We start from the raw sequence: 15,136 nt of genomic DNA, 5'->3' as shown, positions 1-15,136 counted from the left end.
GCAGGATGGCGGAGTGCGGGAGCTCCGGCGCCCCGACGACGACGACGACGCCCGGCCGGGCGCGGGCCTTGGGGGAGCTGGGGGGCGGCACGCAGGCCTCGCAGCGCTTGCTGGCCTACAGCGACGCCCTGCTTTCCATCATCGCCACGGTCATGGTGAGCCAGAGGGCTGAGGCGGGGAGGCGGGCGCGCGGCCCCTCCCTCTGTGCCTTGGGGCCAGGCAGACATTCAACCGGAGGATCCACACTAGAAAGGGGGGCGGACCTGTCGCCCCGCTGCCTTCGTGCAGGGGAAGTTTCCTCCTCCCGCCCCAGCCCTACGGGCACGTGAGAGTGTTCAAACCCACACGGCACGCGTGAAATCCCGTGCGGCTACCAAGCTCCTTTTTAAAAAGCATAATAGGTTGTGTAGATGCAGCGCTTAAAGTGCGCAGGCCTCGTGACTAGGAAGGAGCCTTGGTGCTAAGCGGGTTTTTTTTTTTTTTTGGTCTTTTTAAAGGAACTGCGTTTGCCCTGCCTTCCTGCACCGGAGAAGGGCCAAAAAGGCCGGGGGGGGGGCAGAGGAAACACTAAGGGGCAGAAAGGCAGGTAGGGTGCCAGCGCCCCAGCTTTTGCCAGTCACACAAGATCCTTTTTTTCCCTCCCACATCAAGCAGTAGTTGCTTTGGGCATCCTTTCTACTTATCAGATCCTCACCGCTCTATCTGGGCCTTTCTCCACGTTGCTCAAAGGAGTGTAGATGTGATTCTTCTTTCCCTCCTATTTTATCCTCACAACACCCCTGTGAGGGACAATAGTCTGAGAAATGTGGATTAGCTTAAGATCATACACAGAGTATATGGCCAGAAGAGGGACAGCCTCCTCAAGTCCTAGTCCCTATACCCTCACCTTTTCTTCCTCTTCATGTTTTCCCTCCAGACACACCATTCTTTCAAATCCTGTATTCACTATGGTAGTTGTAGTAGGAATACAAGAAAGATTGAAAAAGTTGACCTGATAGCATACTTTAATCAGTGTATTTTTATCAAGTGTACGGAGGCATGCGTCCTTATGCTATGTGTGTTGTCTAATTGTAGCTGGCATTTTGGAGCGTGAAATGGGGCAAGAAGGGTTCCCATGAGGGTTGGATGTGGAGACCCCTCAGTGCAAGAGCAGGCAGTGGGGTGGCCCTCCAGCTAGTCTTGGGCTGCAGCTCCCATAATCCCTCCCCACCAGCTGTGCCGTCTAGGGCAGATGGTTGGGAGTGGCAGCCTGACAGCAGTGGGAGGGCTGCAGTCGCGCACCACCGTTTCAGTGGAAGGAATCCAAAAGTTAGTAAGAACTTGTAGCATAAGATAGTGAGGCTGAACATTTTTTGTCTTGTACTAAGAGCCAAACGGGAGGGTCAGTTTCCCCAGTAGTTACAAGAAGTTAGAAGAATCTTCCTTTAAAGGTCTTCAGATGGTATCTAAGTGAGATAGTGTGACCCCAGGAGGAGGTCAAGGGAGCAGCAGGCTTTGTCTTCCTGGAACTGGCCAGAGTCCTTTTGCTTCTGCCTGATCTGTTAAATGGGAATAACCAGGTTTTGGTTTTATGCTGATGCAGTAAAGCCATTGATTTTAAGCAAATATCTTCTGTATCCCAATTCAAAGCATCAGATTGTCTTTCTACCCTTTCCATGACCTTAACATAGATGCAAATAAGGTTGTCTTCCCCTGCCCGCTATCTGACGCATATGCATGGCAAAACTTGAATATTATTTACCTGTATTTCTCCTGTTGCAGATCTTGCCTGTGGCCCACACAAAGATACATCCAGATCAGGTACCGTGTATTTCAATATTCAGTTCAACATATTAAATTGCACTTTGAATGTACAATATGCTTGGTCTGGTACAAAGCACCATGTAGTGTTGGAGAGTGATTTTAAAAAAAAATTAAAGTTCCATGTAGTTTTAAAGCCCAAGATGGCCAACCTGTGCCACGGAGAATGGGCCAGATGGTGGTGATAGGACAAGAACATTTGTAGACCCAAAGATTCTCCACCTCAGTCTACAAGAGTGTTTCCTGATCCTGGGGACTGCAGATGCAGCTGGATTTCAGTTGCCACCACCTTGATCACTGGCCACATTAGCTGGCACGATGGGTGTTACAGTATAACAACATTTGAGGATCCACACTTGTGAACCACTGATCTAAAATAATGACAGAAATCCAGTGGTAAGTCACAGTTACAGTAGAACCGTTGAATCAGTGGAGATTTGGTGAGTCAGCTCCTCCATGGGCTCCACCGATTCAATGGGCCTACCTTAGTTGGGCCTTTTTACTGGATTTCGGCTAGCGGTTCTCAGCCTTTCATATCTTATGCCTCACCTGTTTTGGAGCTTTCTGTAGTGCGATTTCAGCGATGCAGATCATCCAAGTGGAACAGAGAACATCATGTAATCATTGCCCACATACAGTGGTGCCTCGCTTGATGAGGATAATCTTTTCCAGCGAAATCGCTGTAGAACAAAATCCTCATCAAGCGAAATAAAAAAGCCCATTGAAATGCATTGAAAACTGGTTCAATGCGTTCCAGTGGGCTAAATACCTCATAGTGCAGCGAAGATTCTCCATAGGGCGGCTATTTTCGGATGCCTGTAAAGGGAAAAATCCATCCTAAAACCAGCAGGGAGCCATTTTGCACAGCGGGCAGCTATTTTGAGAGCTGCCAATCAGCTGTTTTAAAAACATCTTTAAGCGAAAAATCGGTTCCCGAAGCAGGGAACCAATCACCGTTAAGTGAATTTTCCCCCTTAAAACATCATTTTGCGATTGCAAAAGTGATCGCAAAAACCTCATTGTCAAGCGGATTCGTCGTTTAACGAGGTAATCGTTAAGCGAGGCACCACTGTATTGCCAAACCACTTTGAAACTTACATAAAAACCCTGGAGGGGTTTCCTGATGGAGCTGGGAAGATGCTTTTCATGCAGGCTATGGTTCTGAAAGGTTAAAATGAATAATGTGTTTTGGAAACTGAAATGGAAAACAGCTTCCCAGAAGCTCTACATTCTAGGGCAGAAAGACACTGTATTTTGTTTCAACATGCAATACAGTTTCAAGTTAAATCTGTTGGGTAAAGGAGCTTTGCTTTGGAGCTGAATGAATAGGAGCCACCCATAACTAATTTATGGAGGGGGGAAATAATGGTTGGTGTGGTGAAACACAAATGGTTCATTCATTCATTCATTTATATTTCATTAGCTTTATATACCACCCCATTAGTGCGATTGACTATTCTGAGTGGTTCACAACAAGCAGAATAACAGATGAAGAAGAAAAGTGTGTGAAACTATAAAAACATAAAACCATCCCAACAAACATGATAATGAAGCACTTTTCTTCATGAGAATGGAAAGAGAAGGGCAACATCAGGCAGAGTCATTATGGAAGGCCTCCCTGAGTGTTTTAAGCTGCCTTCTGACCATTAGCAGGGAGGGGGTCAAGTGTAGCTCCAGCGGCAGCTGGTTCCATAGAGCCGATGCCACCATGAAGAAGGCCCAGCTCCTCACAGAGCACTTCCGGGCCTCCCTCAGAGTGGCAACAATGGAAGAGGACAGCCTGGAAGGATTTGGTGGTTTGGGCAAATGATACTGACTCTGTATCTCCAACTCCATGATGTTAAGGTGCAAGGCAGGGTTGAGCAAAGAGTGAGAGACATAACCAAGGTCATTAAATTTCTCTCCCCCCCCCCCCCCCGCTGGCTATGATAAGAATAGGGATTCTGAAGGAAGATGTGCCTGAATTCAGAGGGTTTCAGTGTCTCATGAGTGACTTCTTACATCTTGAGAGGGTTGAGGGGAGAAAGTGTTTGTTTTGATTTGCAGCACAAAGCTAACACCTTAGGGAAATTATTTTGCAGTATACCTTTTCCTTGTACTCGCTTGGATGAGAAATGAGCACGCAGTGTCATGTCCCTGTAACTTCTTTTATGTTTATTTGACAAGCGATGTGTTTTGTTTCAGAAATTTGATGAAAGCATTCAGCAGCTGCTCGCCACCAAAATTGCCGTTTACCTGATGACATTTTTAATAGTGACGGTTGCATGGGCAGCTCACGTCAGGTATGCAGTCAATCGTGTGTTTAAAAGTATATGTGCTTTGAAATGTAGCTTAACAAAAAGGAAAAGTATGTTTGCAGCATTGTGACACACTTGCAGGTACCACTGAACCCGGCCATCCCAATTGTATTAACTGCCTCTACAAACTAATTTGGGCAGCCTTGAAAATAAGTCAAACAAACAATCTGGGGAAAAAAGATACATGGATCAAATGTCTGTTGCCTCCAGCATCTGGTCTCCATTGGACAGCCAGGTGCTTCTGAAAGCCCTCCAAGGAAGTCCTGGAAGGAGTTGCTTTCTGTTGTTGTTTTGCTGTCCAGGAACATGTTAAGTTGTGCTGTTCTGCTTTCTCAACCCAGAGGTCCCATTTCGTGGCCCTGTACGCTGGCGACAGAACATTCCTCCACAGATATGGCTGAGCACCTTTTAAAGTGGAAGTGGGGGCACCTAGCTGAACTACAGCTCCCATCACTCCTGCCAGCTAGTGTGAGGAGGCACATGAGCTGCGATTCAAAAACATCTGAAAGGCAGTGTGTTCCCCATTCCTTTTTAAAAGCTGTCTTGGCTAGTGGCTATTGCATGGGTTCTGGCAATGGATTTCATACATTAGGCACATATTTCCCAAAGAAGAACTTTCCCCCATATATCCTGATTCGGTTGCCGGTCAATTCCAATGGGTTGGCTTGCTAGCATGCAAGTTTTTTCTAGTCCACTCACCTACTTATTTCTGTGTTTGCTTTTTATAGCCTAGAAGAAGCAGATTTCTTTCTTGTCCTTCTGTTTGCCTAGAAGCAGCTCTTACTGACCAAAAAGAAACATTTTACAAGCTTGGTCTTCTTACCATTGCCGGGTCACCTTACTCTATAAGAGTCATCGTACGATTCTCATTGGACCTAGTAATGGGAACTGCGTTGTTAATTCAGGGTGCTGTATCACAGAGGGAGGTTTGTGGCAGCAGCGTGCACAGCTAAATAGGCAAGCTAGTTTTAAACTCAAAATGGGCTTATCAGCTGCAGAAGAAGCTTCAGAGGCCCTCTAGCTATGCACATGTTCCCACCACCACAGCATATCTGTCACTCAGAAGGACTGCAACTTTCTCAGTGGGGGAAATTTGTGTTTAGAGGTATTTGTGGCTCCCAGTACAGTATATGCATGGTACTTCTGGCTTAGTGACTAGGAGAAGATCATGCGGTTTTACTGTTCGCCGTAATGGCCAGTGTTTCCTGTAAGTCGTTTCTAAAAGACAGCCTTGAATAATCAGGTTGGCACAAGAAAGGAAGAAAAGTGGACTGGTGGCGAGTGTGAGGGGCCCAGCAATGTTGGCTGAGCTTTCTAGATAGCTTTCATGCTTCCTGCAAGCCTGCCGCCCCTCCCTCAACCTGCATGTATCACAAATGCATGGACACAGACCACATTTCTGTAGAATGAAAAGAGGTCTTGGAAGAGAGGGAAAGATTTCTTTCACCTGTGCTAGGATACAAATAAGATAAGAAATGGTAGGGGGAAATGGTTGTTTCTTATCTTATCCAGACTTCAGAACAATGAGCTACGAGGAACCTAAGTGAGATAATAGGCTGAGGCTTCTGGATATGATAGAGACATAACTGCCGGGCAGTTATTTCTCACTGCAATTTAGGTTTCAGCAGGAAAAAGTCTAGCTGTTTCTTACAGAACAAAGTTTGCTGGAACCTGAGAATAGGGAACCAAGAGAAAGTACATACTGTGACCAACATATTTTCAGCATCTAAGAAATTGCCGTTTCTAATGATATGCTATTATCTACCTTTAACCCTTATTGTTTTGATTAGTAAAAAAGGAAATCATATGCCTGTTTGTTTGGTGGGGGGAGCAGGGTTTGAGCAAAACTGAGAAACAGTGTAAACTTTCCAAAATGACATTGCCATATTTCAGGACTTGCATAGTCAACAGATGTCCTTGTCAGTGAAATCTTCCTTGCTTTTACTGGGCAGTTATTACTGTCTCTCTCTCCCTCTCTTTTTCTCTTTCAGACTTTTTCAAGTGATTGAACTTATAGATGATGTACTTGCCCTTTTAAATCTGGTGAGTGAATTAACTATCTGTTAGAAATAAAAAAGACGGCACCTATGTAATTCAACATAGCTAAATGTTCCAGCCTTGACTGTTACTAAGAGCAGTATTGAATGCAGTCCCATCCCATGTAGAAATGTCATCTTACTGATATTTCATAAAAGCATTGGGTTGTGATATTTCCATAACAAGAAGTCTCATCATGACCTCCCCACAAAAAAAATCTCATTGCAAAAAAAGTCACATAATATCTTTACAGCCAGGAGAGGCAGATTTACTTTTTGTACGTTTATATGTGTGAATTCTGTAGGCTTGTTTTAAGCTAGGAGAAGCCTCTTCTAGAAATAAGTGATCCAAGAAACAGGTTTAAGTATTAAGATATGCTTGGCATGATGATATGCATGAGTAATTGTGGAATATAGCTTGTCAATTTGGATGACTTCTGGAAGGATAGTTGTGTTCTTTTCCAACAAACTTGGAAAGCATGCTGGATCTCTTAAGATGTACTTAAAGACTAGCAAATTCTAAAGTCTTCTTGTAAACATTTGGATTTAGCATCTCATTGCAAAACTTAATATTGACCTTGCCAGTTGGGAAACTCTCATTTAAACCAAAGTGCCTTGCAAAAGATTGTCAAGCAAGGAGCTAAAGAATTGGAAATTAAATTGATTAAGGATGCAGGAAGGGCAAGATAGGCGAGAAAGCAATTGACAGTACATTAAGCCAGAATCCACTAACCTGCCTCCACTGCTTCCGTATGTATTTTCCAGCCTCATATTGGGCTTAGTTGCCACCTGCATGTCCATCAGCATGCCACTGCTCAGCCTTAACTGCTCACTACTTCTTTCCCTAACTGTTGAATATGAAGCTGATGGAAATTGTCTTCTTCAAAAATAAACAACACGCTGCTATTGATTGCCACTTCAGCTTAGTACCGTACTTTCTACGTTTTGATAAAACCTGAGGGCTTCCAAGGTCTCCATAGGCAGGAACTTATCTTATGTGCTGAACTTATCTTCTTACATTATCTTTGTTCAATGGAAACTGTTGTAGTTTGGCAAACCTAGTATTGAGAAGCTCCTGGACATGTTCTTTTTTTTAGGGGGGAGGGAGGTGTCAGAGGCTACCTCTTTCACCAATTGGAACAATGTTGGTACAGAGAGAAGCTTCTCCCTAGGCTCTCTCAGTGTCACCCAGAGCTTGTTGGCCTTGGCTCTGCCATGCAAGAAGGAGCCAAATTGCGGTTGCACCCCCTACTCTGAAGGCGACGCAAGGAGTGTTAGTTTAATTGGATTGCAGTACCCAGGAAGCCATTTCTTTTCATGTCGTGAATTTGTTCTTTCCTACCGTAGGCCTGCATGATGATCATCACCTTTTTGCCATATACGGTAAGTGAGCATTCTCCCTTTTTTGTGTGTTCTTGATGTTCCTCCTTCCTTATTGCCAGAAGAACACATTTACAGTAAAAACCTGTTCTGTTACTTGGGCTTGTGCTGCTTTTAAAGTCTCACATCAGTCAGTCAAAAATGTATGGTTTAACTCATCACAACAGAACACAATTTATTATAGCAAAGTAAGAACTAAAGGATAGATAGAATCGCAGTGAGCGTCAAAGGTAAGACATGAGGCCGTGTGGATATTCCATATATTCAGAAGCAAATCTTTTTACGAATACAGTGGTGCCTTGCTTAACGAGCGCACCGTATAACGATGAATTCGCATAGCGATCCCTTTTTTGGGATCGCTAATGCGAAGGCATCCCAACCACCGCAATGGGCAAAACTCGCATTGCGACGCCCATGGATCAGCTGTTCAGCGGTTTCAAAATGGCCGCCGGACGCCCAAAATGGCCGTGCGCAACGTTTTCACGCCCTGCCCTCGCTTATAGAGGGCGCGAAAATGGCTGCAGATGGGGAAACTTTGCTTAACGGTGAGTACAGAAGCCATTGGAACGCATGGCCACAATAACTTTGAGCAGCTCAAGGTTTTTAAAAAAATCATAAAAAAGCAAATTAAAATTCTTTAAAAGCAGTTTCCTGTTCAGCTGCCATCTGTATTTCTTTCTCCTTTTCCCAAAACCTAAAATGTTGGCTTTGGTTTCATTTACCTGGAGATGTTCCTTGGCACAATAAGCAGCTGAGGCTCTTCATAGTGTTTGCATCCCCACCTGGGTGTAGGACAGGCGAATAGCATCGTCTGCACACAAAAATACTGATATATTCCTGTCCTTTAGATGGGGTGGGGAAAACCTGGAGCTGGATCAGGAGGATCCTGTGTTGTGTAGATATAAACTAAATAGAATGGCAGCTAATAAATATCCCTGGTGCACTGCCTTATTGACAGAGATTGGGCCTTAAAGATCACCATCAGAGCTGACTCTTATTTGTAGGGTGGTATTCTTGTACAGTTCTTGGATTCTCCTAAGTAACCTACCATCTATATTCAAGGATTCCATTTTGCTCCAAAGGCAGGGTCGAGATATGAAGTCAAAGGCTGCTTTAAAGTCTACCAAAGCAACAAAAAGTGAATGGAGGGGGGAGGTATTGCAATAAAAAGCAACAGTCAATTGTGGACCTGCTACAGAGGAATTCTGCTTGTTCCTCTGCCAAGAGGTTCTCTGAGGACACTCAGTTTTCTAGTTTGTCCAAAAAGCGTCTTCCGTACAATTTCCTGACTACATCCAGGAGGCTTATACCAGGATAGTTCCGGGGATCTGATTGAGCACCTTTCTTGTAGATACGTACTACAATGACTCCAGCCCATTCTGAAGGGAATTTCCCAGATCTATCTATTGGGGTAAATAAGGCAGCTAGCATTGGGATCCACCAGCGGGGAAAATCAATGAGAAAATCAAGTGGGGTGCCATACCTGCCTGGAGCCTTGATCCTCTTTAGTTTTTTTCAGCAGCATTACTACCTCCTCACAGGTGACCAGGGCCCAGCAAAGTAATGCGTGGTCATCCACTTGCAATGATGCCAAGACAGTCTCATCAAAAAAACAGGGAGATCGTGTCATTCCCATCCATGTGTAGAAATCATTAGGTCACTACGGGGTTCATTGGTGCACCTTTCGGCTCCAATAAGATGCCAAAACCTAGACTTGTCATTGCTTATTTAATTATTTTATGCTTTTCTCATTGTTTATATGTATTTATATTTGGTGCCAGATACTATTTTTAAGAGTGGCTTAATTTCTGTGTATGCATACTGCCTGATGGGATGTCAAGCAATTAAGTTTTTGTATTCTTTAAAAGCTGACATGGGCAACAGACCAGTTTTGTCTTTTCGTGCTTGGTGGCGCCTATGGCAGATCTTAACGCTTTTGTCTTACAGTTCTCCTTAATGGCCTCCTTTCCAGATGTACCCTTTGGCATTTTCCTGTTTAGCAGCTGTGCAGTTGTAATTGGTGCTATCCAGGTATGGTTGCATTTGGTCTCAGGGTTTAAAATTACATAAGTATAGTGTAATATTAATAAGAAACTTCCAGGAAGGTAGGTTTGTTAGTCTCTTCTGGCAGAAACAGCAAGGAGTCCTGTAGCATCTTAAGGACAGACCAGTTTTATTGGGCCCAGCTCTGTTGGACCACCACTCAAGCAGGCTGTAGTTCCATGGAAAGGTGTGCTAGCTAAAACCTGTTTGTTTTCAAGGAATAGAGATGGTTATTTACTTCTTAGCCCCGCCTCCTCCAGTGCACACCCAATCAGAGGCAGTGCCTGGAGGAGGCGGGGCAAGGAAATCAGGGCACTGCCTCTGAGTGGGCGGCTGCTGGAGGAGGTAGGGCTGGGAAGCGCCAAACACCTGTTTGGCTGAAAAATGGACTGGTGCGAATCGTGCCCATCTCTACACAGGACTCTTTGCTGTTGGCAGGAAAGAAGCAGTCATTTTTAATCAGAAGATGGTGATGATGATGAGATGGCACAGACACTGCTTTTCTCATGAGGGTACACATCTGTTTACAGGAGGGATGGGCAAGAAGAAGGCCTCCGAGATGTTGACCTGCAGTTTCCACCAGCTCAGGCCAGCTGATGAGGGAGCCTGGGACTTGCACTCCAGTAGCATCTGGAGGGCTGTGCATTGCTTCTCTCTACCTAAAAAGAAGGTGTAAATTCATTTCCACCAGCCAGAGGAGCGGATGAGGATGTAACGACATGCAGGGTTGGATTTTAGTGTGGAGAAAATGGGAAACTGTGGTTTGCTATAATTGGGGATTGGGAATTACACAGTCTCCGTGTGCAAGGGATGAAGAAGTTTGTGGACCTGAGGCTTGTTCTTATAACACCCAATTACCATAACATCAATAAGTCTCTTGATCTTCTATACTAATGGAACATTTTCTTCACTCTGTAGGCAGTCATAGTAATGTATGGCTTCCACCATCCCTATTTACTTAACCATGAAATACAGGAGTCTGAAAACCGGGCATTTTATAAACATCACATACTGAAGATTATTCTAAAAGGACCAACACTTTGCTTCTTTGCTGCCATCTTCTCATTTTTCTTCATTCCTTTGGTAAGTCCTGCCTAAATTGGAACAATGATGATGATGCACAGACTGCAACACAGCAAGTTGCCGAAGGTTGCCTTAGGAAATCCAGCTGCCGTAGTTTTGGATGCATCTACCAATCGGTGCCACTATGCTGAGGGGCCAGGTAGCAAAATGCTCCCAGGCTTTTTGGTGATGATTTCCAGGATTCCCAAAGCATGACTGACTCTTGAGCGTTTCATGATTGCCCAGAAAACAAATTGTTTTCATTCTTTTCATTTGATTCGACACTGTAGCAAAAAGCTGGTGTGTAATTCAACAACAAATGCTTGTCTGGCTTTTCCCTTTTGAAATGCGTAATAGTTTTCTCAGTTAATTAAGTTGCTAACGTCTTCCTTTTGACTGTTGTTCCTAAGTTGGATAGCCTGCTTTACTGCTCTCTTCAAACAAAATGTTTATAATTCAGCTATTAAACCACTGTTATTGTCATGGTAGGAAGAAATGCTTCTTTGCATTGTCTATGCCGTTCACCCACTGAACTCCACCCTGGTTGTCCATTCTGTAAGTCAGTGTTCTGTATCCACTGAGCGTGTTCAAAACACTTTGAGTTGTTTTGATGCTGGTGGCATGGAGAGGTCATCCCCCACCACATTTATTGTGCTTCTTCATACCATTCAGTTATCTGAGTGCGTTGAAGAATGAGGGTGTTGTGGTACAGTGGCTGTAGCCACCACACAGTTTTCCATGTTGTCTCCTTGCTCCGAAGAAACGAATGACCTGAATCTTGTTAGAAATCCACTTGTGCAATGGAATTAATGTATATGCCTTGGTTTTTCCCCCCTACTTGTGCAATGAGGTATTGAGCGCCTTCTTGTGAAATGCATAACTCAGCTGTTTGCCGTATGGATCTCCACTTGAGTGGTTGCACAAACAGGAGGTCCTATGTTACTTTAGGTTCAACAGGTGCCCAACAGGATCCTGGCCTGTAGGGTTTGTGGGTTGGGTGGGTGGTGGCAATGTTTGTCTTATCTTTTTCTCACTGTTGTTTTCAATTAATGCTACAGGCTCTCTATCTCAATCCTCCCATCTTTCGAAAGCTTGGTGTCTCTGCTTGTGCCTTTTACTCTAGTTTGCAATGTAGAGTGGCAGTTTTGCATGGAAGGAAAATTGTTCATGGTACTAGCATTTGATGGAACATATCTGATCCTGGAGGAGTGGTTTAGGCAGCACACCAAACCCAAGCAGGGCAGATTTATGGCTCATATCTCTTAGTTTGTCATCTCTGGGGTTTGCTTGTTTTCTTTTAAAAGAGATGGAGTAAATGAGTACAGTACTATTTTTTCCTTGAGTAAATTGGTGGCTTTTCTAAATCTATGCAGCTAAAACTGGTTGGGTTTGTTCTGTTTTGTATAGTGAGTCTGTATAATATTACAGTTGACTGTTTGCTTTGTTTGTTTATTCAGTGGGTTTAAAAAAAAATTACCCTAAGTTTTTGGGTACAGTAGGACCCCTGTATCTGCATGATCAGTATCCGCAGATTCGCTTATCCACGAAAAAATGCTAGAAATACTGTATATATTTCTAAAAATGAAGACACCAGAATTGGCCACTAGAGGGAGCAAGAGACATGCTGTGGATAATGTCCACTGTAAAATAGAGTTAGCTATAATAAATGTTTTTCAGCATCCACCGTGGGTAGGCTTGCAACCAATCCCCTGCAGATATGGGGGGTTGTACTGTATAGACGAAAATTTTTTTCCTAATGTGTGTTCCTGTATTTCAAAAAGTAGAGATACAGTGGTGCCCCGCTGGACGATTACCCCGCTCCATGACGAATTCGCTTAGCGATGAAGTTTTTGCAATCGCTTTTGCAATCGCAAAACAATGTTTAGATGGGGGAATTTCGCTTAACGTTGATTGGTTACTTGCTTTGGAAACTGATTTTTCGCTTAACGACGATCACAAAACAGCTTATTGTCAGGTTTCAAAATGGCTGCCAGCTGTACAAAAATGGCTCCCCGCTGTGTTAGGGATGGATTCTTCACAAGACAGGGAGCAGAAAATGGCCGCCCTATGGAGGAGCTTCGCTGGACAGTGAGGTGTTTTGCCCATTGGAACACATTGAACAGTTTTTAATGCATTCCAATGGGTTTTTTTTAAATTTCGCTGAACGATGATTTCACTCTACAGCGATTTCGCTGGAACGGATTAGCGTCGTCAAGTGAGGCACCACTGTATTTGCAAAAGAGAAGCACATTTCTTTCAATGCCCTGTTTTATGGATGAATCTGTCCTAGTGTTTTTCCTAGAACTTTTGCTTTTACATATTACAGGAACTATTCTACCAAGATACCTTTACTACATAGACATGTCTGCATAAATTATTTATTTTGAGTTCATCGGGCAAAGCTTCAACTCAGAGTTGCTTTTACTCTGACACATGCCTTTGTTGAACAATTCAGCTGGAGGCAAATAGCTGGGGCGCTTTACTTTCAGACGTGGCTGTTCCTAACACGTTGTTAGTAGAGCAAAATTGTATTTGTCTTACTGCAAATACCATACTACAAGCATTTTGTTGCAAAAAATATGAAAGATTTCCAGGCAATAAATAAACTTTTATTTTCTTGCAGTCTTATGGCTTCCTTGGGCTTGTTATTTTTTTCCCACATCTCAGCCACCTCACAAAATGGTTTAAAAGCAAGTTTCTTGGTGAGTGTTGCAGTTATTTATAATAATAATTTTGAGATTTTTCTAAGAATTGCACGGAGATTTCAAAGCTAGACAATTGCTCAGTGCAGGCTTTAAAATCTACCAGGCATGATAAGAAAAGAGAAGAGGAAATGAAACTGATTTGGGTACCAGGTATTAGAGACACAATGTTAGATGGGGGCGGGGAGAGTTAGGTGGCAGCTGGAGTGGTCCCTGAAAGCACTGTTCTAGTATTGAGAGACGCCCAAAGGGCATCTGGTCTTAGTCAACCCAATAAAATGTCCTTTAATGTCCCTTATATACAGCTAGGAACAGCAGCTGCTGGTGAACACCGTCTTTTCAGACAGGACTTCTCTCTTTAGAAACAGGAGAGGTGTAAGTTCTTCTTCATGGTCTCTGTGAATGCACACGAATGGGTTAATCCGTGCTTGCATGGAGCAGCCTCAGAACTTTCTAGCTCAAGCACATGGTGCCAGGACCTCCCCCAGGCTGGCTATAACTCTGCCCCAGCCCCAAATGAGCCAAGGGGGTACCCTTCTTGTTGAAGCCAGTGGCATTACCTTGACTACCGACCAGCGTACGGGGCGGAGGACTCTGAACAGGACCTGCCTTTTCATCCAGGACCCTATCATTATGACCCGTACCCTTGGTATCGACACTTCAAACCCTTTTTGCTGGCTCCACCTCAGTACTGCGGATGGCGTGACATTGCACCTGAGGCTGAAGAGGGCTATATTCCTCTGCCTCCTTTTCGACCTCGCAATAGGCACCTACCGCTGACCTCTACTACGGTTGGAGATGCTAAGCGTTCTCGACTAGCGCCAGACCCAGAGGTGGGTGGAGGGGGGAGGTATTGCAATAAAAAGGAACAGTGCTTTCAGTGACCACTGAAAGTGAAATGGTGAAATAATTTGAAATGGTGAAATAATTTGAAATGGTGAAATAAGTCTTTCTGGAGAGTGAGAAGAAAAGCTTATCCTTTTATTAAGCGTGATCATTATGGTTTGCAGGTCAAGAAGAAGAGGTCCCTCTAGAGTCATTTACTTTTTATCTCACTGAACCCTTGAGTAAGGAGCGGATAGAAACATTCAGTGATGGAGTTTATGCGATTGTAGCAACACTGTTAATTCTGGATATATGGTAAGGCTTCAGCAATTGCAATATGTTAGAATTAATACTGAATCCAGTATTGGTCTTAATTCCACATTCTTCATATGGAAATACAGTTGTAAGTGGGGGGGACTTCATATGCATACAGGTAGATTTGGTTTGATGATTTAAACCTCTCTTTTATTATTATTTTGGCTATGTGACCCCCCCTCCAGTGTCTTACAGAGGTAATATTGTCAATTCTTATGGGAAACACCAAAGCCTCATGTATCCAAATAATATTTGCATTTGCTTCATTAATGGTACCCCACCATTGGGGCTTTGAGTACTACATACTGCTAAAGTTGAAATGTGATGTTTAGACAGTCCAGAGTTTGTGTCTCCACAGGCTGGATTCTGAGACCTATGTAAATTATGCAACTTGGGATATGCACATTTTTCTTATTTTGCATAATTTATTCAGTATTTTATAAAATACTTTGCATAAATTACCCAGGTTGTTTGTAAGGACGGAGTTAGGTGTTAAAGTGAGACATTTTGTGGCCCTTGAAAAGTAACACTTTTTTTTGTTTGCATACCTTTTCACGAATTGTAGCCCATTTCTTCAGATGTCCCTCAGACATCAGACTTGCATCTGAAGAAGGAGGCTACAGTTTGTGGAAGCTTAAGCCAAACAAGACTTTTTGTTGTTTTTACTCTGATCTTA

General features: G+C 43.6%; 1 protein-coding gene across 1 annotated transcript in view; it reads left to right on the top strand.

Annotated features, from left to right (window-relative positions):
* The first annotated feature begins 5 nt into the window (after positions 1-5).
* TMEM175 (transmembrane protein 175) overlaps positions 6-15,136 on the top strand; it is a 17,689-nt gene continuing 2,558 nt past the window's right edge. Inside the window, exons 1-9 of the mRNA XM_020777984.3 lie at positions 6-155; positions 1,762-1,800; positions 3,985-4,082; positions 6,089-6,140; positions 7,481-7,516; positions 9,461-9,544; positions 10,475-10,639; positions 13,242-13,320; positions 14,331-14,460. Coding sequence (XP_020633643.3) covers positions 6-155; positions 1,762-1,800; positions 3,985-4,082; positions 6,089-6,140; positions 7,481-7,516; positions 9,461-9,544; positions 10,475-10,639; positions 13,242-13,320; positions 14,331-14,460 — 833 coding nt within the window. The remainder of the gene's footprint in view (positions 156-1,761; positions 1,801-3,984; positions 4,083-6,088; positions 6,141-7,480; positions 7,517-9,460; positions 9,545-10,474; positions 10,640-13,241; positions 13,321-14,330; positions 14,461-15,136) is intronic.

This window comes from Pogona vitticeps, chromosome 2, assembly GCF_051106095.1.
Source record: "Pogona vitticeps strain Pit_001003342236 chromosome 2, PviZW2.1, whole genome shotgun sequence".
In the NCBI taxonomy this organism is placed as follows: domain Eukaryota; kingdom Metazoa; phylum Chordata; class Lepidosauria; order Squamata; family Agamidae; genus Pogona; species Pogona vitticeps.
The sequence above is the reverse complement of the archived record's forward strand: the minus strand, read 5'-3'. Positions and strand labels throughout refer to the sequence as shown.